The sequence below is a fragment of the Carettochelys insculpta genome, chromosome 8 (genome assembly GCF_033958435.1).
Source record: "Carettochelys insculpta isolate YL-2023 chromosome 8, ASM3395843v1, whole genome shotgun sequence".
NCBI classification, from domain to species: domain Eukaryota; kingdom Metazoa; phylum Chordata; order Testudines; family Carettochelyidae; genus Carettochelys; species Carettochelys insculpta.
The window spans coordinates 68,049,731-68,074,709 of record NC_134144.1 but is presented as its reverse complement, the minus strand read 5'-3'; the positions used below and the strand labels follow the sequence as shown (position 1 = coordinate 68,074,709).

General features: G+C 42.4%; 1 protein-coding gene across 3 annotated transcripts in view; it reads left to right on the top strand.

Annotated features, from left to right (window-relative positions):
- Positions 1-24,979, top strand: part of EPB41L5 (erythrocyte membrane protein band 4.1 like 5) — an 88,077-nt gene that overhangs the window by 26,150 nt on the left and 36,948 nt on the right. For all 3 annotated transcript variants that reach the window (XM_075001237.1, XM_075001236.1, XM_075001238.1), the window contains exons 8-16: positions 6,716-6,836; positions 7,356-7,443; positions 8,243-8,331; positions 9,916-9,985; positions 11,612-11,781; positions 15,269-15,375; positions 16,143-16,170; positions 18,653-18,695; positions 21,419-21,531. In XM_075001237.1, coding sequence (XP_074857338.1) covers positions 6,716-6,836; positions 7,356-7,443; positions 8,243-8,331; positions 9,916-9,985; positions 11,612-11,781; positions 15,269-15,375; positions 16,143-16,170; positions 18,653-18,695; positions 21,419-21,531 — 829 coding nt within the window. The remainder of the gene's footprint in view (positions 1-6,715; positions 6,837-7,355; positions 7,444-8,242; positions 8,332-9,915; positions 9,986-11,611; positions 11,782-15,268; positions 15,376-16,142; positions 16,171-18,652; positions 18,696-21,418; positions 21,532-24,979) is intronic.

The following is a 24,979-nucleotide window of genomic DNA, read 5'->3' as shown; positions in this document are numbered from 1 at the left end:
GGAGGGAGTTTTGAGAGGGGCTCTCCTGGTGAAGGTAGGGTAAATTCCGGCACCTTGAGGTAAGTAGCTATCTGGAGTGTGGGTGATTTGTGCTTGGGGGTTCTCAGCTTGTGTTTGTCCGTTTGGAGGGTTTTGAGTGCTGAGCTGTCTGTCTGTTTGTTTGTTTGTTTGAAAGGCCGTCTGCTCAGAGCAGCAGTTGGAAGCTGAGATTCATAATTGGGATTGAAATCTAAAACTCTCTTCTCATTGGTTGAGCTGTAGCCAGAGGGTGGGGCTAACAGGAAGGCCAGGGCTTTATAAATCTTGTTAGATAGCGACCAGGGTGATTGCAAACAGGAGGGAGTTTTGAGAAGGGTGGTTAGAGGGTGTCATTTCCTTCTGACATGCACCATGTATCCCAAGCCTTTAAGTAAAAACCCCATTTATATTCAGATTATTCAATAGAGAAAATGCAGGCAGAAGTCCAGCAGCAGAGTGGGAGGTATCCTGTTTATTGCATAGAGTGTAACATGTACAACTACCTGCCCTGTGGGTGGATGGCATATGTGTGCGCTTGTTGCAAGGAGCTCCTGACCCTCAGAGACTGAGTTCGGGCTTTGGAGGCCAAGGTGGCTTAACTAGAGGAGCTCAGGGAGGCAGAGAGGCATGTGGACGAGGCTCTCTGGGACACTGTAGTACTGTCCCACCTCCAGTCTGAGAGCCCCAGTGCTCTTAAGGAGGATGAAAGGCTCAGGGGAAGAGAGCATCCATTGGAAGCTCAGGGAAACCATCCCATAGTTGGGACCCTCCTTCCAAAGGATGTTACGGTATCCTCTCACACTGAGGATACCTCTCTGGAGGAGGGAATGCCAGTTGTTAGGAAAAGGCAGGTGTTAGCAGTGGTTGATTCAATAGTTAGAAACAGATAGCTGGGTTTGTGATGACTGGGAGAACCGTATGGTGACTTGCCTGCCTGGTGTGAAGGTTGTGGCTCTCTCGAGGCATCTAGATAAGATGTGTAGTGCTGGGGAGGAGCCGGTGGTTGTGGTTCATGTTGGTACCAGCAACATAGGAAAGGGTAGGAGAGACATCCTGGAGGCTAAATTTAGGTTGCTAGGAAAGAGACTGACATCCAGGACCTCTGAGGTGGCATTCTTAGAAATGCTTCCTGTTCCACGCACAGGGCCAGGTAGGCAAGCAGAACTTTAGAGTCTCAATGCGTGGATGAGACAATGGTGTAGGGAGGAGGGGTTTGGATTTGTTCAGAACTGGGGACACTTTTGGGAGAGGGGAGCCTATACAGGACCAAGGGGCTCCACCTAAATCAAAGGGGATCCAGACTGCTGGCATTAAACATTAAAAGGGTCACAGAGTGGTTTTTAAGCTAGGAGATGGGGGAAAGCCAATTGGTGTGGAGGAGCACGTGGATTGGATAGAAACTCCTCTTAGAGGAGAATCCATCAATAGAGATACTCTAGGCTGTAGTGAAAAAGAGAGGAGGGGAGATATCAAACAATGGGCTAGATCAGACAATCAATCACATATAAAAGAATCTAATACATCTGGGATGGGAAGACAAATAAGCAAAGGCAAATCTTTAAAATGCTTCTACACAAATGCTAGAAGTCTGACTAATAAGATGGGTGAACTAGAGTACCTTGTATTAGAGGAGGAAATTGACATAATAGGCATCACGGAAACTTGGTGGAAGGAAAACAACGCATGGAACACAATCGTACCGGGATATAAAATATATCGGAAGGATAGAATGGGCCTTGTGGGTTGTGGAGTGGCACTGTATGTGAAAGATAACATAGAATCACATGAAATAAGAATTTTAAATGGGTCAAAATGTTCCCTAGTAATTCCAAGCTATACTAAGAATATAGCAGCAGCAATATATTATCGACTGCCTGATCAGGACAGTGATAGTGATGTTGAAATGCTGAAGGAGATTAGAGAGGCTACCAAAGTAAAACACCCAATAGTAATGGGGGATTTCCATTATCCCCATATTAACTGGGTACATGTCACATCAGGATGAGATACAGAAATAAGTTTTCTTGATGCTGTTAATGACTGCTTCTTGAAGCAGCTGGTATGGGAGCCCTCAAGGGGAGGGGCAATTCTCGATTTAGTACTGAATGGAGTGCAGGATCTGGTCCACGAGGTCACTATTACAGGACTGTGTGGGAATAATGATCATAATGTAATAACATTTAATATGCCTGAGGTGGGAAGAACACCTCAGCAGTCCAACACTCTGGCCTTTAATTTCAAAAAAGGGAATTATGCAAAAATGAGGAGATTAGTTAAACAGAAATTAAAAGCCAGAGTGACTAGAACAAAAACCCTGCAAGCTGCATGGAACCTTCTCAAAGATGCTATAATAGAGGCCCAACTTAAATGTGTACCCCAAATTAAAAAATAAACTAAGAGACCAAAAAAAGAGCCACCATGGGTTAACACCCATGTAAAGCAGTGAGGGATAAAAAAGCACCTTTTGAAAAGTGGAAGGCAAATCCTAGTGCGGTAAATAGAAAGGAAGGTAAACAATACCAAATTAAGTGTAAAACTGTAATAAAGAAAGCCAAAAAAGATTTTGAGGAACAGCTAGCCAAAAGTTCAAAAAAGTAATAACAAAATGTTTTTAAATACATTAGAAACGTGAAGCCTGCTAAAAAAAACCAGTGGGTCTCCTAGATGATATATATACAAAAGGAGCAATCAAGGACGATAAAGCCATTGTGGAGAGGCTAAATGATTTCTTTGCTTCAGTCTTCATGACTGAGGATGTTGGGGAGATTCCCAAACCTGCACCGTGTTTTGTGGGAAATGAAACTGAGGAACTGTCCCAGATTGAAGTGTCATTAGAGAAGTTTTTTGGAACAAATAGATAAACTTAATGTTAACAAGTCACCGGGACCAGATGGCATTCATCCAAGGGTTCTGAAAAAACTCATGGGAAATTGCAGAACTATTAACATTAGTTTGTAACCTGTCCTTTGGATCAGCTTCCATACCTAATGACTGAAGATAGCTAATGTGACACCAATATTTAAAAAGGGCTCTAGAGGTTAGACTTACTGGTCTGTAATTGCCAGGGTCACATCAGTTCCAAGCAAATTAGTTGAAATAATAGTAGAGAATAAAATTGTCAGGCACATAGAAGAACGTAATTTGATGGGCAAAAGTCAACGTGGTTTCTGCAGAGGGAAATCATGTCTTTCTGATCTGTTAGACTTCTTTGAAGGGGTTAACAAACATGCAGACAGGAGAGCTCCAGTGGATATAGTATACTTAGATTTCCAGAGAGCCTTTGACAAGGTACCTCATCAAAGGCTCTTATGTAAATCAAGTTGTCATGGGATAAGAGGGAAGGTCCTTTCATGGATTGAGAACTGGTTAAAAGACAGGACCCAAAGTGTAGGTATAAATGGTAAATTTTCCAAATGGAGAGGGGTAACTAGTGGTGTCCCCCAAGGGTCAGTCCTAGGACCAATCCTGTTTAATTTTATTCATAAATGATCTGGAGAAGGGGGTGAGCAGTGAGGTGGCAAAGGTTGCAGGTGACACTAAACTGTTCAAGATAGTCAAAACAAAGGCAGACTGTGAAGAACTTGGAAAAAGATCTCATCAAACTGAGTGATTGGGCAACAAAATGGCAAATTAAATTTGATGTGGATAAGTGTAAGGTAATGCACATGGGGAAAAAATAACCCAACTATACTTAAAATATAATGGGGGCTAATTTAGCTATAACTAATCAGAAAAGAGATCTTGAAGTTATTGTGGATAGTTCCTTGAAAACATCCACGCAGCATGCAGAGGCTGTCAAAAAGGCAAATAGGACGTTAGGTATTATTGAAAAAGGGATAGAAAATAAGACAAGGGGTATCTTACTGCCCCTATGTAAATCTATGGTACTCCCACATATTGAATGCTGTGTACAGATGTGGTCTCCTTCCCTTAAAAAAAGGATATCCTGGCACTGGAAAAGGTTCAGAAAAGGGCAACTAAAATGATTAGGGGCTTGGAACATGTCCCATGTGAGGAGAGGCTAAAAAAATTGGGACTTTTCAGTTTAGAAAAGAGGAGAATGATGGGAGACATGATAGAGGAATATAAAATTATGACAGGTATGGAGAGGGTGAGTAAGGAGAGGTTATTTACTTGTGCCCATAATACAAGAACTAGAAGACGCCAAATGAAATTAATGGGTAGCAGGTTTAAAATTAATAAAAGAAAGTTGTTCTTCACTCAGCTCATAGTTAACCTGTGGAACTCCTTGCCAGAGGAGACTGTGAAGGCTAGGTCTATAACAGAATTTAAGAAAGACCTAGATAAATTCATGGAGGTTAGGTCCATAAAAAGCTGATAGCCAAGGGTACGAATGGTGTCCCTGGTCTCTGATTGTCAGAGGCTGGAGATGATGGCAGGAGAAAAATCACTTGATCGCTGTCTTCCGTCCACCCCTTCTGGGGCATCTGACACTGGCCACTGTCGGCAGACAGGCTACTGGGCTGGATGGACCTTTGGTGTGACCCAGTATGGCCGTTCTTATGTTCTCAGACTTGTAAGTGTCTGCTTTCAGACTAGTAGTTCGCTGTGCACTCTGCTTGCACTGACCTTATGCAGGAACATGGCTGTGTCCCTGTAGCATTTCAGTGTAGTCAATGTCTGAGGGTCCATTCTGGGTCTGATGGAATTGCTTACCAAACTTACAGTGGTTTCAGATGAGGTTTGTTCACTTATACGTTGCACCAGTTTAATGCTTCTGTATTGCACCAGCCTAGTTAAGCCACTGCTGTTTCGTGTGTGGCCACTCCACATTGATTTACACTTCAATCATTTGGGTTAGCTCATGCTAAATGTTGCCCAGCTACATTTGTGCAACTTCTGTGTGCAGCAGGCTGTTTTTTTTTCCCCTTTCTCTTTCCACTTGTGTTTGAATTGACAGTTCGAGGGAAGATGGGATCCACACAGAAATGGAAAGTTATCATTCTTGTTTTACTGGTGCAAAGAGAATTGTGCAGGGAGATTCTTGCTAGTCTTTAAAGTGCTACTTCGCTGCTTTTTGGTTTTCAACTGTGTTGTGCATTTAACGTACTGTATACGACTCTGGTAAACTACCCTGCCCTGTATCTTCCATATACCTTATAAAAACCTGTTTGGTATTGTGTTTATTCTTGCTGTGATTCATTAACAAGACTAAGTCCATCATGAAAATGTTTATATTCCTGGGTATTTTATAAAACATCTTAAATATGAATCTCTACAGGTTAGGTATCTATCAGTAGTTAGGGCGTGGAGTGTGTTGCAGAGAAACCTGTAGCTTTTGCCTTTAAATTAAATAGAATGCATCACATTCTGAAATATATTGGAATTGATAAATGCCTTTAATCTAATAATACAGTAGATCAAGCATTTAATATTGGCATTTCCTTTATACTTTCAGATATTTTTAAATTCCCCAGTGAGGTCTATCACAGTGCCTTAATCTTACTGTCTGGGTGACAGCTGAGCAGATTTTTATATAAATCAGCTGGAACTTAAGCAGGCTTTGACAACATTCCTTTCAACAGAGGCAGGTGGCACAGTGGGAGTAAATTACTGTAGATCTACAGACTTCCTCTGTCAATTTTTTTAGAGTATGAAAAGGCTAAAGCTACCAGAAATAGATTTGTGTGTAGTAAATACAACAAAATTATTTAATGAACTCTATTTTTGCCACTTCTGGATATTTTATATTTCAGATATTTAATTGAATGTTTGTCGTCCCTCCCCACCCCCCCACCCAAAATAAAAAAGTTTGGTTTCTGCAAAAGATTTACACTTTTCAGGAAGGTCAGTTTCTTGTTTGCACTTTTGACTGGAACTTGGAGGACCACAAAATAAGATTTCTGATTCTCTGAAGTGGACAGAGCTTCAGCTACTCCCCTGAAGTTACTGGACGTGGTGACTGCTTAGCCCCTCTGAAAATGAGACCTTGTTAATTAGGTGTCTCATTACAGATATAAGCACTCTTGGAAAATGTTGGTCTTAAGTGTTAGCAACTGTGGAAAAAGGAGGCAGTTCTCTGCTGTTTCATAGCCATTGTGATACTCGCAGGCTTACGTTGTGAAAGAAAGAAAAATAGTTTCTCTCCCCTGCTCTGGCCTTTGCTCCCATGTTACTTTTTGCTGAGAGCTTTGTACTCAGGAAAAATTAGAGATGGTTGAAAACTGGAGAAACTGGTTTTGGACAGACTTTGAAACTTTCTTCTATGGGATTCAGAATGGGTCCATTTGCTTGAGAGCTTTTTTTATTTTTTTAAATCAACTTTTTTGTTGCTGAAATACTGTGATAGCTATTTAAAAATATTTTGATGAAAATGTTACCAGAGAGTCAAAGATCTTGATGTTCCAAGACATGAGTTTATTAAAAAAAAAGTTTTGCTGGAACACATTTTTGTAGGGAACATTTTTGTGTAGCTCCATGAACAGTATTTCATCATCAGATGCAGAAATTCTGCTGTACAACACTTAGTATGTAAAGCCATTTGTCAGTGCCTTCAACTAATGCATCGAAACAGGTGGAAACAATAAATATGGGGCATAGGGAGTGGGAGAAGTTTTAAGTCTCAAACACTTAACAAAGTAAACAAGTCATGGTAGACACTTCAGTTCAAGCCAGTTCTTGTTAATGCTGTTGCCTTTGAAAGGAATGTTACTTGATGGAGTTTTTTTCTTTGTAGCTGAACTTGGAGACTATGATCCTGCTGAACATGTTCCTGACCTGGTGTCTGAGTTCAGGTTTGTGCCCACTCAAACTGAAGAGATGGAACTGTCTATTTTTGAGAAGTGGAAGGAATACAGGTACTGTAGCTCCTGATCCAGGCAAACCAAATCTGCTCTCTGATTCTCCTGGGGTAAAGCATGCACAAATGGTACAACGGGGGGTGAGGCTGATGATTCTAAGTGGTCTTTCACCCAGATGTCATGTTAATGTAATTCCATCACAGAACATAAGAAACTAAACCTAACAGTTTTTGGTTGATAATAGAATGGGAAAACTGGTATTTTTACATGTCTGCCCCTTAATTCCAGAGGGAAATTCTACTCCTGTACATGAAGGGTAAAATTCCACAGTTTCAGTGAAATCAATAATTTATCTAACCTTGCAGGGCAATGCTTATTGCAACAATCAACGTTGCAGGTTAAAATTTGTGAAGGTGCCCTCGGTGCTCATGTAAATGTGGTGAAAGAGCCCACAATGTTTGCTCTTTGTAGACCCGCAAACATTTTTTCCCTTATTCGCCGTATGTTTATTCTGTCTTTTCATTATTCATGGGTTTTTACATGATCCTGTTTAACTTTAAAAAAATATTATTTCAGGGGCCAAACGCCAGCACAAGCTGAAACTAACTATTTGAATAAAGCTAAGTGGCTGGAAATGTATGGGGTGGACATGCACATAGTCAAGGTAAGTTTGTCCACAGGGTGATGCTCTTTATCTAGATTTATTTGGGCATAAGGTTTTGTGAGCAATTTGTGAAAGCTACTATCCAAATATATGTTGATCTTTAAGGTGCAACAAGCTTCCTTGTTTTTGTAGATGCAGAATAACATGGCTACCCCTCTGAGACTCTTTGGAAATGGTTATTCTTGCACAGTTCCAAATGGTGTGCAAATCTGGAAGTGCCATATAGGGGAAAAAAAATAAAATTAGAAAAACACCGTAGTGTTACCTTTAAACTGTGTAACACTTACGGTGGTCGTGTGCATTCACTTCGCATGAACTAGTTGTCTGTGCTTTGAAGGCTGTAATTTTCATCTATTTCCATTTATATTTGTGTTAAATACGTTATAGGTGCTTAAGATTTCAATCAGCTTGAAATCTGGGTGAAAAATACAGTAAATGAAATCAAAATTGGACTGGGATTTAACCTGGTATCAATTCACAGTTACCTAGAAAGATTAAATACACTGTAAAGGAAGAAGGATTGAGAATTACAGAAGGAGGGTCTTCAGCCCATACATACATAAAGAAATCCCTTCTTCTTCCTGACCTCTCTAAAGAGGTGGGGAATAGAATAAGCTATCTAGGAGGCTTTTATTGTACAGTTATATCATGTGGAAGTTTTATTATGGTAATAAAATAACAAATTGTATTTAATCTTAACAATGAAGGAGAGGATATTTTGGACACGGGAATGATTTACACACGTATGGGATCCTACATGGGGAACTGAACACAGCCTCTTTTGGTCTCTGATACTTAGGCGAGGGACGGCAATGACTACAGTCTGGGACTGACCCCAACGGGAGTTCTGGTCTTTGAAGGTGACACCAAGATTGGTCTGTTTTTCTGGTGAGATGGCTAATTGAAAGCCTTAGGTATTCTACAGCACACAATCTTACCTCTTCTACGCTAGCCAAGAATTCTTGAACCTTACTGATATGGACAGTGTAAGCTGCAAATTACCTCATAGCTCAAAAAATTCTTGGTTTGTTCAACATGCAGAATGTGATCTTCCTTGACAAATGTGAATGGGTTTTGTGTGCTTTCACCTCTTTCCCATATCAGCGTTAAATACATACACAATAAAGACAGTACAGCACCATTAATAATACAGTAAACCGTTGAGTTACGTGGGGGTTGTGTTCTTGCAACCCCCGCATAACTTGAATTTTCGCACAAGTCAAATGGGTGGGAGGCGGAACCAAGCTTCCCCCTGGATCCCTGCTCCCCTGGGCTTACAGGAGCTGGGAAACAGAACAGTCCGCTAGGGCTGGTCAGTTTTCTGGCTCCCAGAGTAGCAGGGAGCCAGGAACCAAGGGGCGGGGCAGCCTGGTGCCCATCTCCCCACCACTTGTGGGATCCAGGAGTCTAACCAGCTCATGACTGATCGTTTTCCCAGTTCCACCAGTGCAGGGCAGAGAGAGCAGCTTCAAGTTGCGCTTAACTCGCGTTAAAGCGAGTAACGAGCAACTTGAAGCCACGTGTTTACTGTATCAAGAATGGTTTCACATGTTGCTGCTCTGCTTTACTGAATTTGTTGTATGTATATTTAGTACTGGATATGTGGGAGAGTGGAAGGCTTTCAGCCAGTCACGTTGGCAGGTAGGACAAATGTAATGGTTTTCCTTTTGGGGAGTCATGAGTATTGGAATGCTTTTGAGTGCAAAAATCCAAGTTGGTTTCTACGTTTTTTTTAATGATCCTTTTCTCCTCATGCATACCAGAGAAATGGGATCAAATTTAGATAAAAATACATAACCATATTGTGTGGTAGAGTGTGAAAATGCTTATTAACACCTCCAGTTCCATTCTGGAGGCTGTTGTGGAGTAACTCCAGTTTGTTGAGGGTATTTGGAGCCGTTCCCTAGGATTCATACAGTTGCATATGGTTGAAAAACAAGCAAAAAGATGGAACTTATGAACTGCTTTCAGAGTTGGGTGTAGGCTTAATCAAAAGTTAAAGGTCCAAAGTTATTTTCCATGGTTCCTAGTTCCTATTTTTCATACTTATTCCCAAGCTGGTTGGGTAAGGATAGGAGGATGAGCACGTAGCAAGGTCCTGTGAATCGGGAAGTTTGTTTGACTGGGTCCAATCTAAATGTACAAAATGTAGTTTGCTTTAACTACCATCTCTGTGCCCAGAAACAATAGAGTGTACTGATGTCACCTAAAATCTATTTTAAGACTCACTACAGAAGCTTAATCTTTTAAAAAGTTGCTATAGTTTTTGAAATCTCTTCATCCCATAACTACTTAATGATAAGGTCCTAATTTATTGGCTAAACACATCTCACTGAGAGGCATCCAGTTTGGCTCAGTCTGCTTGTATCGGTTTTTAAAATGACTGTGTGCTAGTGTAGAGCATTGAGTGTAACTCTTATCTATGAACCAACAAAAATTTGTTTTCACGTTTCTTTTTTGTTCATGTAACAGGCCAAAAATAACCAGGTTGGACTTCAAGAAGAACAAATTAACACTAGTTGTTGTTGAAGATGATGAGCAGGTAGTTACAATTTGATGTTAGCTCTTTTAGCAAGTTTCATGGCTACTAGTTAGTTTTCACTGGTCTTATTTCCAGGAGTAACATGGCAGTATTGGAATGTTTTAGTTGTGACTTCTTGGGGGCTGTAAATAGTTTATATGCAAAATAAATTTAGCAGTGTGTCTGATTTGCTTTGTAAACCTTTTAAAAAGGGCAATGCCTTGTTTAACTAGTATGGGCCAGAGAATGTGGAAAGAGCAGGTATACTTTGGTGCATTGTTAAGAAAGCTAATAAAGGTGGGTAGTGTAAATGACATGCAGTTTGAACTCATTCCCTGAACAGATGCCAGAAATGCCCCCAGGAAACAAAATAACTCTGTGTTGAGCAGATTAGAAAAAAGCAAGGGTTGGTAACACATGGAGGTGAATCCGATATGGAAGAAGGGCCAGACAGTCAGCCACACTGAGAAATATCTTTGCTCATCAGTCCACAGTTGTTTTTTGAGCTTGGCTTCTTTGGGTGTGTCTACATAACAAAGTTATTTCAGAATTATGGCTGCTATTCTGAAATAACTGTGTAAGCATATACACAGCGAAACTATTTCAAAATAATTTTGTAGTAGTAGATGGCTTATTTCAAATTCTGTAAACCTCATTCTATGAGGAATAGTGCCTATTCTGAAATGGATATTTTAGAATAGGGCTGTATAGAAAGGCAGTAGGGGGTATTTCAAAATAGGGGGCCTCTAGCTCCATCCAGAGTGTTCTACCAGCCAATCAGTGTTAAAATTTTATTTTAAAATATAGGTGAGCGCTATTTCAATATGCATTTTGTGGGCGGACATGCTTTTGAAATAAGCTATTTTAAAAGATCTCTTCCAGAATGACCTTCAACTCTGGGATCCTATGAGGGTGGAGGGTCCCGGAGCTGAGGCTCCAGCTTGAGCCCAAAATTCTGCATAACGTTTTAGCCCTGAAGCCCAAACCAGGAGCTGAGCTAGGTGCTAGCTGTGCTGTGGATCTTTTATCCCTGACTAACGTTTTTCACCCAGCTTATATGCGAGTCAGTTTATTTAGGGTCTTTGAGTGTGGAGTTGGTAACATGCATTTTAATAAACAGTTTCAATGTTGCTGCCCTACAATCTCATGTTGTAATGCAGAGTTTCCAAATTTTATTTGGGCACAGAAACCTTTTCAACTCTAAAGAATTTTACGGAACCCAAATCTCAGGCTTTATCCCCCTCAGCCCCCAAACCCCACCCCCATCTCCACGCTTTACCAGCCTCAGTCCTCCACCCCCAAGTCTGACCTCCATCCCTCAACACCCCCATCCCCACCCAATCCACAGGCCTAACCCCTCTCAGCCTTGAATTCACCTCCACATCCCCAGGCTTAACCCACGCCAGCCCCAGGCCCAAACTGGCCCCTGGGATTAGCCCATCCGTGGTGCTGGCTGGAGAGCTTACTCTGAGCAGCCACATATGCCCAGCAGAAGAGAGGCTGTTATGGAGGTGTTCTGCTGGCCAGGGGTGAGCTGAGCTGTGGCTACTCAGGTAGCAGGATGAGTGAGGGGCTCTCTGCAGCTCCCTGTCCTGCCACCACTGAAACAATGGAACTAAATTCATGGTGTGTTTTGTGTGCTTTAAGGGGAAGGAGCAGGAGCACACTTTTGTGTTTAGGCTGGATCATCCCAAAGCCTGCAAACACTTGTGGAAGTGTGCAGTGGAACATCATGCTTTCTTCCGCCTCAGGGGACCTGTCCAAAAAGGCTCGAGCCGATCAAGCTTCATTCGGCTGGGATCGCGGTTCAGATACAGGTCAGAGTCATTTCACATTCTTCCCTCCCCATTTCCGGTCCCTTGGGTAATGCACAGAAGAGCAAAGTGGTATCCAGTTTCCATAGTGTGTAGAAAAGAGAATGTAATAGATTGCAGTCGGATAAATTATTTAAACAAAGCTGTTAAACAGGTCAAAATATAATGCACAGTCTTTCAGAGCATCTTTCCAAATTAGTTATCTGAACTTTGGCTTTTTCTGATCTCTGCAGTAAAATGTACTAGGAGCAGTTTCCTTAAGTCAACATGTTGCCCTGTTTTTTTGATACAGTATATTTATGCATAGGGGCTGTGTGGACTACCCTAGCTTCCCATTTACATCTACATATAATTCATGTTTGATTTTGGTTCACGAAGCTCTGTGGTTTTGATTCTGGTTGTGAGACTACATCATGTCCCATATAGTGCATAAAAGTGACCTGCTGTAGTCTTACATATCTGATGGCAGAGCAAGGCTTTGGACTTTGGAATTCACACTATTTGTCTTAAAGCCAAGTTAGGATCTAAGGCTCTGCTGTTTCAGGCACTGCATAAGCACATAAAAAGGACTCATTTTTATCCAAGAGAGCTTTCTGTCAGAGATGTGGCTGTGTCTCCATGTGCCACTTCTTCCGGAAGTGGCAAGCTAATGAGCTAACTGGAAGATGTTAATGAGGTGTGGATGGAAATTTTCCATGCCTCATTAGCACATCGGCACGGCAAAATTTTGGGGAAGAAGGGGCTTCCGGAAGGAGGGCTTCCTTCCAGAAGATCCCCGCAGGCCTCATGTCTCCACATATACTTCGGAGTCCGGAAGAGCTTCTTCTGGATGCCGAATCATGTGATATGCTAATGAGGTATGGAAAATTTGCATATGTGCCTTATTAGCTCATTAGCGTGCTGCTTCCGGAAGAAGTGACACGTGAGCCATGTCTACATGTGCACGCTACTTCGAAGTAGCAGCAGTAACTTCGAAATAGCGCCCGTCACGGCTACACGTGTTGGGTGCTATTTCGATGTTAACATCGACGTTAGGCGGCGAGACGTCGAAGCCGCTAACCGCATGAGGGGATAGGAATAGCGCCCTACTTCGACGTTCAACGTCGAAGTAGGGACCGTGTAGTCGTTGTGCATCCTGCAACATCGAAATTGTGGGGTCCTCCATGGCGGCCATCAGCTGGGGGGGTTGAGACACGCTGTCTCTCCAGCCCCTGAGGGGCTCTATGGTCACCGTGTGCAGCAGCCCTTAGCCCAGGGCTTCTGGCTGCTGCTGCTGCAGTGGGGGATTCATGCTGCATGCACAGGGTCTGCAACTCGTTGTCGGCTCTGTGTTTCTTGTGCTGTTTAGTGCAAGTGTGTCTGGGAGGGGCCCTTTAAGGGAGCGGCTGGCTGTTGAGTCCGCCCTGTGACCCTGTCTGCAGCTGTGCCTGGCACCCCTATTTCAATGTGTGTTACTTTGGCGTGTAGACGTTCCCTCTCTGCGCCTATTTCGATGTGGTGCTGTGCAATGTCGATGTTGAACATTGACGTTGCCAGCCCTGGAGGACGTGTAGACATTATTCATCGAAATAGCCTATTTCGATGTCTTCACATCGAAATAGGCTACTTCGAAGTAGGCTTCACGTGTAGACGTAGCCGTGGAGACACAGCCTAAGTGTCTCCAGTCTCAATAAAAAGAACTACAATCCCAAACAGATGGCACCAAGCCTTATTTGTCTAGCAAAATCAATCCCACAGGTAAAACACCATGGCTGTGTCTCCACGGCTACGTCTACACGTGAAGCCTACTTCGAAGTAGCCTATTTCGATGTGAAGATGTGAATAATGTCTACACGTCCTCCAGGGCTGGCAACGTCAATACGTGTAGACGTAGCCGTGGAGACACAGCCATGGTGTTTTACCTATGGGATTGATTTTGCTAGACAAATAAGGCTTGGTGCCATCTGTTTGGGATTGTAGTTCTTTTTATTGAGACTGGAGACACTTAGGCTGTTACCGTTTTGTTTTATTGATAATTTGAAGTCCCTCTGCATACACAAAATGCGTAAGTGCATTCTATAAATTGAAAAATACAACAAACATACACTATTACCATTTTTAGAAGGTGTGAGCATCACTTCAAGGACAATATCAAATAGAAGTAAGTAATTTACTTGCATGTTTCTGGAGAGTGTAATCTACAGTTTGGACAGAACCCCTGGAAAATGTAATAAGACTATTAAGGAAACGAATGTAGAGTATGTGAAAAAGAAGGGCATATATCAGTTCCAGAGAATGAAGTGACTAGCATCCACAGACAAGCAGAGTTCAAGCAGTGGTAGTGCAAGCTCACCATGTGTTACCTTGCTAGAGCAGGCAGCTGGGTCAGATGCTCAGCAATATTTAGCCTATCTGCCATGACCTACAGCAAAGGTGCCAGTGAAGTGTGTATAGATATGTTTTGTGTGCATCCCTGTCTATTAGAAGCTGTACAGAATCTACACACACTCACTCCTATTTATAGTTCAGTAAAGTATAGTTAGCTGGTAGCGACTTCAGTCACTTTTGAAGTGGGCTGGATTTAAGCAAGGAACCTAGAGGTGGAGGATGTGTATTCTAAGCCCATGAGCCATTTGGTTCCTTTTCACGTAGGAAGAGCAGTCTTGAAAAAACCACACAGGATTGGGAGTAAGAGAGCATCAAAGTTCTAATTTCTCTTCATTATAGTCTTCCTATATGTCATCAGCAGAGTCTGAGTTACTGTGATTGTATATCCAAAATGGCAAGGCATACATTTTGAGGAATCTAACCCTCAAGGGCTACGTCTACACTAGCCACAAACTTCGAAATTGCCATGCAAATGGCCCTTTCGAAGTTTACTAATGAAGCGCTGAAATACATATTCAGCAGCTCTTTAGCACGCGGGAGGCCGCGGCACTTCGAAATTGATGCGGCTCGCCACCACGTGGCTCATCCAGACAGGGCTCCTTTTCGAAAGGACCCCAGCTACTTCGAAGTCCCCTTATTCCTATGAGCAGATGGGAATAAGGGGACTTCGAAGTAGCTGGGGTCCTTTCGAAAAGGAGCCCTGTCTGGATGAGCCACGTGGTGGCGAGCCGCATCAATTTCAAAGTGCCGCGGCCTCCCGCGTGCTAATGAGCTGCTGAATGTGTATTTCAGTGTTTCATTAGTAAACTTCGAAAGGGCCATTTGCATGGCAATTTCAAAGTTTTTGGCTAGTGTAGACACAGCCAAGGAGTTAATGCTTCAGTTTCCCCTTCTGCAAATGGGGATAATACCTCCCTCACTGGAGGATGAGACTAAAAAGTAGAGTGCTTCTGATGAAGGGCACTGTATGAGTGCATCCATTCCTATGCAAGATAGGATTGCTGAGCCATAAAGAAAACACGTAGAAGTAAAGCAGACAAGTTTATTTTGTCTCAGCTATGCCTATATTTTGCCTTTATAAACAAGTGCTGTGTCCATGTGTATCTTAACTATGTATTTTTAGTGGGAAAACCGAATACCAGACAACCAAGACCAACAAAGCCAGAAGATCAGCGTCCTTTGAAAGGAGGCCCAGCAAGCGATATTCAAGGAGAACACTACAAATGAAAGGTAGACTGAGACCACGTATTGTAGATAGCACAGGCCACACTGAGTCTGAGTACCATTCTGTGCTAATTCTAGACAGGAGTTTTGTGAAGGTGTTTTTCCTCATCTTGGAGGACGGTTTTACAATGATCTACCTTGCCTTTGAGCCGTTGCTCTTGGGACATATTTGCAACACAGAGTGCTTAATACACAGGGTGACTTCAAATTGTCTTTGATATTCTGTGAGATTGCTTAACAGTTTAGTCGTCTGCATACTGTAACATGTTTACATAGAAAAATGATGAGTCTAATAAGCAAAGAACCATTGTATGAGAATAATTCCTCATTGACTACCTTTGCTTTCAGTGTTCTTTCTGTATACGCTTAAAACTCTTCATTCTTGAAGGATACTGAACTCTTTCCCTGCTTTCATCTCTGCCATTGTCCCACCTCTTACATGAATGTTCCAGTTTTCCTTGCCTTGATATTCCCTTTGTCTCCTTCTCTCTCTCTTGCTGAGGCCTGGAATTACTTTTATGTCTGCTTTCATATCCTTCATAAATCCTAATCTCCAGTTTAGAAAAGGGGTGTAAACGTTTCATATGTATGTAGTTGCTTTGCAGTCACTTGTCATTACTCTAATGTTCTCCTGTGTTGGTTTAATTTAGGTTTTAAGTTCTGGTGGGGGGAAGACATTTTCTTTGTGCGTCGGGGTACTTCTGGTGGTTTATAGGTACCAACAGTAAATGCAAATTAAATTTTTAATTGGTCTTGTCTGGAATTTTTTGCAGCAAATGTTGCTAAACGTGAAGAAATGAGGTAGGAGACATTCTACTACTTAATTTCCTTTGTGCTCAGAGAGAGAGAGAGAGAGAGAGAGAGAGAGAGAACGTGTACACACATATACATACCATTTGGTTGACAAGTATCAGAGAGGTAGCAGAGTTAGTCTGGAAGGTGCCACAGGACTTCTTGTTGTTTTTTGAAGATACGGACTAGCAGATACTTTGGAGCATAAGCTTTTGTGGGCAAAGACCTGCTTCATCAGATGCATGTGTGGGGGCACTTCAGAGGAGGATTTAAAGAGGCAGTCTCAGTCAGGGAAAGGGCCAAAGTTGACAAGGTCTATTCAGTCAGGGTGGGTATGGCCTATTATCGGCAGTTAATGTGGAGTTGTGAACATAAAGAGAGGAGAAGTCAAGCCAGTTCAGTTGGGGGGGGGGGGGCACCGATGTGGCCCATTATCAGTAGCTAATGTGGAGGTGTGAATATCAAGAGTAGAGAAACTGCTTTTATAATGGGCCAGCCACTCCCAGTCTCAGTTCTCTGTTGATAGTCAGATTTACAAATGAATTGCAGCTCTGAAATTTCTCTTTGCAGTTTATTTTTTAATTTTTATTGTTGTAGGACTGCTACTTTTAAATGAGCCCCTGGGGTTAAATGTGGATCTATCTTGCAGTGATACAGGGTATTGAAAAGCTTAATTAAAGTTTGTAAAGTGCTTTGAAATTCTCTGATGGGGCAATAGATCTGTAGCTTCTTTATTAGTACTAATAACTGCTTTTCACATTCTGTAAGTATGCTGTTTTACTTGAACCATGTGCACAAACCAGCCTGGTTTCTGGAAGAGGAGCTCACTAAAATTTCCCTGCCTGACAGTGTTGCAGGCTTTAGTTTCCACGATATTATCTTGGTGTTGTCATGGCACATTCACCCCCAGAGCAATCGGCACTGTTCCTGAAACTGCATACTCAAGCATCACTAATTAAAATTCATCATGAAAGATGCATGTTGTTTTTTTCTTTTGTATTAACTCATTGGTGAGGAATGTGGTGCTTGTACAAGCGTTCCTCAGGATTTTTTTTAAAGGTGCACTACTCTGTGCTTGTAACACTTATCTGCACTTCCCCTCATTCAGAGGATAGTAAGAGAATAGCCAGAGTACAGCTTCTTTAATCTTGGTATTATATCTGTAGGCTTATTCAAGTAAAAGGACTTCAGAAATATTGAAAGCAGTTTACTCGACAAGCTGACAAGATGGCTGCTCTGTGCAATTGATACCCATTGTCCCAGGCCAGAAGCAACTGGGGCATTAAATGAATTAATAGAATCTGGTTAAAGGTCTGAGGGATAGGACCGTTGGTCTGCATCTGTAAAAACAATGAGGAGTCCTGTGCCACCTTAGAGACCTAACAGGTTTGGTTGGGCATAAGCTTTTGTATTGGACAGTCTCTGTGCCAAAGGATAAATAGGCACAAATCAGACATCAAGAAAGGGAACATACATAAACTGGTAGGAGGACATGTTAACTTCCCTGGACATTGAGTAAATTGTTTAAAAGTAGCTATCCTGCTACAAACAAATTTCAAAATTCTATTACAAAAGGAAATACCTGAATTGGAGCTCATTTGCAAATCCGATACTGTACAGCAACACCTACCCTTTGACCGTTTGTTATAGCTGCCGTCCATCTAGTGGAGAGGAAGACATTTGGATATCTGCTTCTAAATGGACAGGAGTCAATATCTCCCTGGTTATTTGGTCTTTTCCTTAAAGCCCGTGCTCTTGGAATCATGCGAATACATGCAACTCTCAGCTTTCATTTAAATATAATTAATATAAATTATGGCGAGGACCTTAACATGTGAAATTTGTGCACCCTGTAGAATCAGAAGACAAATAAAAATAATCCCAAATGTAATTTTTTTTAATTCATGAATAATTGGTGGCCTTACTCATTATTTTTGAATGTCTCACTGGGGCTAGAACAGTGGTCTCCAAACTTTTAAAACCCAAGATCACCTTTTGAATGTCCATCCAGGATCTGCCTCAACCCAAATTCCCTTGCCCTGACTCCTCCTCCACCTTCCGCAGGGACCTACTGGGCTCACTCAATCTCTCCACCCTCCCACCTTCTCACTCACTTTCACCTGGGTGAGACAGGTTGAACTTCAGGCTCTCGGTGGCAGTTTGGATGCTGGAGGGGCTCGGGGCTGTGACAAGCAGTTGTGGTGCAAGAGGGGTTGAGGGCATGGGCTCTGATTGGGTTCCAGTAGACCTTATGTATTGCTCCATGACCAATGAGCTAGAATATTCAGAGTTTCTGGGCTTGATGAGAAAGTAGCTGACCACAAGTGTAAAGGCTTCCACTTTGTTTGGATACTGATTTTTTTAGATTAAATGGGGTACAGAGACCTCAAATGGGTATTGTACTTCTGATCTGTCTGATTTTGGTCCACAACATTTATAAACATGCCTTGATGTCTGAAAGATTCTGATTTAATTTTTCCTTGCTTTTCAGCATTCCAAACAACATTTTAAATCAAAATAATGGATCACAACAAGTAAGGCAATCTTGGGCATTCATTTCTGAGACTTTCCCAAAACTCTAAAGTGTCATAAGTCTTCACAAGTTTCAAGAATTGAGCCCTTATGCTAACCTCGTTTAAACGCAATGGCTTTCTTTGACTAGGTGACTCGTTGGAGTAGAGTAGATCCCCAGGCTATGCCAACTTAACTTGCACATTTCTCATTTTAACGTGAGTTGAAGGGGACCCCAGTGGCAGCTCCAGTTCCAGGGAGCCACCACCGGCTGGTTCTCAGCCTCTTTGTTGCCGGGGATTCCCCCAGCCCCAGCAATTCCTTGGGGGCTGGACTGGTGCAGCTGCTCCCTGCCCGCTTCCCCCAGCTGGGAGGGAAACAGGAGCCAGAGATATGCAGCTGCTGCCCGGCTTCCCACCGCTGGGGGAGCCGGGAGCTGGAGCAGTGTGGCAATGCAGCTGCTGCCCGGCTTCCCACAGCTGCAGGGAGCTGGGGGCTAGAGATGCTGCTGGAGTGTTGTGCTCTGGCCTGCCCCCACCTCAACTTAATGCAAAATTCGAATTATACGTGGTTCCCCAGGAATGTAATTCAAATGCAAATTGGGGTCTACTGTATTCAGCACAATAATAGCTTGGCCAGTAGATTGCTTCCTTCTTCCACTGCCCTGAGAATGCCCAAGATATTCTGGCCCCAGATGCTAGCCAGGAGGAGCTGAGCACTGGGTGTGCCAAAGCCTTCCACAACACTGGCATGGGGAAGCCCCTCATCTAAGCTCTAATGCGGCAGGAGGGAAGCAAGTTCCAGTCTGTTCCTGCTTCAACCCTGCAGGCTCCGCTGCAGCCCCTGGAGCAGGAGCTTAGCAGCCTCTTCACCCCATGCCCTGCCCTGGGCTTTTCTGTTCCCTAGACACGCTCCACTTCTGAGCCACCTGTCTGGCTGGGTTTGCTGAAGCCACTGTAGTCGGATTCCCTGGGGTCTGTTGCATACTGCATCCTTAGATCTTAACCCTCTCCTGTCTGCACTGTAGAGTTAAAATGGGGGCAAAGGGGTTGGGTTATATCATGGCCAGCAGCAACCTGGAGCTTCTAATGCCTTTCAACACTGTGGGCAGGAAAAGAACAAGCTGCTTTCAGCTACAGGGTGGAGGGTGAGGAGAGGGGAAAGAAAGTAGAGATGGGCCGGGCCAGGCCATCCCTCCTCTTGTGTTCCCTTTGCCTGGTAACTGCTCCCATCCCTGACTTGCCTACACAGTGCCAAGGGATTCTGTTGGCCGCATACTGGTATGAACACTGGCAGAAGTCTGAGAGGGGAGGAATGTGACCCTGGGTGTCTTCCATCCACAATATTGCCTCAGGAAAACATGACTCCAGGTACCAGGAGAGACAGGTCTATCCTGAGGGCCCAGCTAGACATGGAAGAGGATAGAGCCAGACAGGGAGGGTTTGGTCAGTTGGTCATCTCCTCCAACCCCATTCGAGAAAGGTGTGTTTATTTGTGTGTGGCTGTGCGTGTGGGGGAGAAGGGAGGTGTGTGCGTGTCACCCTTCCCTGAACAAACTCTTAACACGTACTGCATAGTTGAATTATTTTTATTTCTTGTTAGTATTTCCTCTTAAGGAGTCCTCAGTCAAGGCTGATTTTAATGTAAACATTTTTACTGCCTGGTTCTGATTTGGATTGACTTGAATGAGTAATTTTACCAACTGTCCTGTGTTCAGCATAGGGAAAGCCACCCTGGTTTTGACTATTGACTGTTTTTTAGAGACACACATTAAACTAGCCTCTTGGTTTCAGCTAAGTCACATGTGGGATCATTGGTTAACTGGCTTGGAGGATTTTTGCTAGAAAGCTCGAGTGTGAGATTTCTCTACTCCTGCAACATCTGAACAAATTATACATAGCATGATTAGCTGTGTATGATTCTTGAATATTGTAGTAATCTGCAAAACTGAGTTAATGCTCTGGATGATAAACTGCACACAAAGAAGGGGCAGCACCTTTTGGCAGTTTTGCTTCCATCTCTTACTAGGGTGCTGTGCTATTGCTCTGGTATTTTTAAAGGGCTGTGAATTTCTGCCATATCAAGGGTAAATTACAAAAGATAAGATGTAGAGTGTTTTAGATAAATGTATACAGAAACTCAACCTCCTGTCACTAGAATGATATGCCAGAGTGGTCTGGTTCCAGATACGTTGCGTCTGCAGTGGGAATACTTTACCACCCATTCGGCTGAAGGCTCAGCCAGTAAGTGCAACAGAACGGATCACCACCGATATGACACCACTGGGGGTGATGATCTAGGCTGTTAAAAATATTATCCCTTCAGGCTCATCTGGAAGCAAACAGGTGTGTTGGTGCTCTGTGATTATAAACACTTGCTCTACTAGCAAGCTGAGTTGTTTAATTCAGCGCCATCTGCTGCTTTACATGGTACTCAAGGGTAGATGAACTACAGTGTTAGATTTTTAGATCACAGAGGGGAACAGGTGCTGCACCCAGGTCAAACCAAGAATGAAAAAGGGAACTACAGCTGTAGCTATTGCCCACAAATCCAAGATCAGCACTGTATCCAGCGTAACCTGCATGTTACTGGCAATTGAATAGTGGGATATGCATCCCCAGTGGGCAAAAGTGTCTGCAGGACATCTTGTCAAACCTCATGTTTGACCATGAGGGGGAGGAGTCGTTGTATTGTCATGTAGTAAAGTGTTCAGGGTGACTTGCTTGTTTTTGTTTTGTTTCCCAAGAGCTGGAATGCAAAGCCGACTCTTGCTGTCATGACAGCTGCATCAGGCCCAGTCTTAGTGGAAGTAGAAAACCTTCCTCGGAGTCCTGGAGCCAGCCAGCAAGACATGAAATGGTGCGTTCTTCAGACCTTTGCTAGTTTTTCTTCTTTGCTTAAGTACAGTTCAGATGCTTTTTATAAGTAGTTTAACAGCAGCTTAACTATAGTATGTTTTTGATTAGAATAAATTGTGGGCCAGGTTGGTGGTGGTAAAGCTGGCTCAGTGCTTTGAGACCAATCTGGGAGTGCTGCAGAAGCTACCTAATCAGCTTCTGAGGGCACCTCTTGCAGCTCTTCCTCTGGGAAAATGCTGCAGTGTTTTCTAGCTCTGGTGTGAGTTGTTCCACCCTCTTCAGCCGCCATAGTCTCTGTAACCCAGTGCCTGAAGGGCCAGGAGCAGAGAATTGTGAATGGCTGTCTAGATCCTGGGAAAAGCAGAAAATCATATATCAAGTTCTTTCTGGATGTCTCCCAGAAATCTTGTGCAATGTGCAGTCTGGCTCAACTGTGTGACTGCAGTGCAGAAAGAGGAGGAACTGGTTTGAGGAGACTGAAATGGTTGAAGATAAGAGCTTTATCTCATTTAATTAAAATGTCTGCTCTTGGTACTCTAGAATTGGATGTGTAGCAAGATTGGGAGTAGAGCTGTTTTGTACCCTGGATTATAATTTCAAAGGGGATGCAGTAATCTCAGAAGGGGAGCTCTGATTTGTTAGACTTTGAGGAGCAGCTGTGGTGGGATGCAATGGATTTAAAGCTCTTATCCTAAGGGGTTTCAGTCCTCAAAAGAACAGGTTCTCCATTTGGCTAGAATTTTATTCTATTTGTCTTCTGTCTTAACTGTATTGGCATAGTTTTGCCTTAAATATTTGTCAATAATGGTGCAAAGAAAGATATTCTACAAATCTAAATACAGATTGTTTTTGAAAAAATATATTGGATCTTGCATTTAAAGAAAGAGGGTAATTCTGCTCTGCATCTGAGGCACTGTATCTCTGCTGTACGACATTTGATGAAATAGTGCTTTCTCTTTTTCTTTTGCCCTTGATTTGCCTAGTATCTGAAATCTCTGGGTTGTCTGTGGTGGTGTCATTGATCGGTCGATTCCTTCCCTGGTGGTGGGTGAAAGGTGGTTGTACCTTTATTCTTTCAGACTTCTCAAAGTGATTTTGTTTTGTTTTTACTCAGTCTAACTGCAAGATGCTGGCTAGAAACCTGTAACTTCTTTTTCTCGGAACGTTTGACTGCAGCTCCAAACGGCTCTGTGTAGATTGTTAGTAGCAACACTTTTAATAGCAGTTTTAAAGCTTCTGCTATACATTAAAGTTCCACTGCTTCAGAAACTGAGAGAATTTACAGGCCCATCTGTGGCAGTTTTGATCCCAGTGTGCCTGTGTCAGGGTAAGAGCCTTAGCCTGTGTTGCTGGCAGTCCTTGTCAGGAAATCTAGGCTTCTTTGCTAGATTCAGCTGTGGAAGTAGGTTCATCTGTAGAAGAGATTGGCTGAATATAAAATATATCTGCCTGTCACCTGATGTAATATACCCCAAGAAAATGTCCATTCCTACTTGACACAGTTTTAATATTTCCCTTTTGAAGAAAATGACACTTTGTACAAAATATTGTAGGCAGTTTTATTTCTGGCATCGTGGTTGTAAAATGGTTTTCTAGCAGTCAGTCTGCTTGCTGTGTTAAGGGATTAATCCAGCCTTAATACTGGGAAATAAAGAACAGTTTGGAGCTGTGTTGTCAACCATTTGTGCTGCATTCAGGTTTCATGAGTTGTAAATGGGGTTAGGCGGATGCATTGCTGGAACATGTGTGTCTGGTTAGAGGGCTGTGACTTATCTTAGTGTCTTGTTGCCGCTAATGGTTAATTTTTCTAAACTGCCTTCTGCCTTTAATTGGCCTGTTTCTGCATGAATTGCCTTTGGCTTCTATCACAGAAAAACAGTCCTCCTTTCTGAAAAAGTCCATGGATAGCTGAAAACACAGAAATATTTCAGGTCATTTTTTTTTTTTGTGTTTGGGTAAAAGGATTTTAGGGTTAAGGATCTAACTTGTAAATTTCTGGGTAGTTTTTCTTGCTGTTACCTCTATTGGCTATATAACAGCTCTGGGACTTTTGGGTTCTTAAATTATGAAAATTAGGGAGTGACTTAAAACCAAGCCATCTGATGGCTGTTTTATCCCTTGGTCCTCATGTATGCCTCAAAATTCTGAGCACCTGCTGGTGAACATCATGCAAATCTTCTCTCCTTTCTAAAGGAGGACTGTCTAATGATTTCTCCCTATTGTGAATCCTGCATGTCTTTTCTGCTTCCCTGGCTCACGTGGCTTCTTGTTAATGCCCTGCCTGTTGCAGTGTTTTGGTATGCTTACAAGAATTAAACTAAATTTACTGGGACATGAGAACTGATGAAATCTGAACATTTTGCCATTGTATCAGATGATCCACTTTCTTGTTCATGGGTAAACTAAATTACTGTAAAACTGCCATATTTAAAGGAGGATATTTTAGGAATTTGCTCCCTTGAATAACTTAGAGAGCTTTTTTGTGAGCATGTCTTACAGAAGTTTACTTCAGTCTCTCTCAAATCATCATAACACAGGATTCCTAATCCAATAGAGAAAACAATTCTGGAGTAGTCTCTCTGTTCATTTTTTTCCATCTTGAGGATTATTATAAGAAAATGCTTAATTCTAAAATCAAATCATGCAGGTGTCTGTCTGTTTCAGGGGAGCAAGTTACTTACCCCAAGGCCTAATTGCTTGACACTGGCATAAATATATTAATGTCAGGACAGTGCTTTATACAGGACTCTTGGCATCCTGTTAGCTTTCTCTTCCCAACCTCCTGTAGACTTTATTCCCAGTGTGGAATGCATTGGTGCTGGCCATACATAGCTATTACTGCATTTTTATATAATGCCAAAATTATGTTGTGTATTTTGCAAACAAATTGGAAGACAAGGTCATGGCCTTTTCCTTGAAATACCACCTCCCTAATTATATTATCATATTCAAGGTAGTCAAATAGAGCTGCGTTCAGGTTCTTCAGTAATGTCTAGTTATTTAGTAAATTCTGCTAATGAAATGTGAGATGTGATGTAGTTCCCCTTTTCATTATAATGCTTGTTTTTATTATATACACTTCTCTTCTTTTCCCCTCTTTTTATTTGCCTTGAGAATCTGTCTTCTTTGGTAGCTAAGAATGTTGCTGTTGCATGCAGTAGTTTTTTTCCACTGTGCATTGAGTAATGTCATTCAAATCCTTTAATGCTGCTGAATATGCAAAGCACTGTATGTCAAGGAGGCATATTTCTTCATGTCTACCTGTTTTCCCATCTGTAAAATGGGGATGACACAGATGTTTGTAAAATGTTTCAGAATCTATGGATGTAAGCTACAAGTGTTACATGGCATATCTTGACTTTCCATTTTGAAGTTTGCAGAACTACATATACAATCTGGCAGCAGCAATGAAGGGGTTAATTTGACATTCTAGTTATCTTATTGTGTAT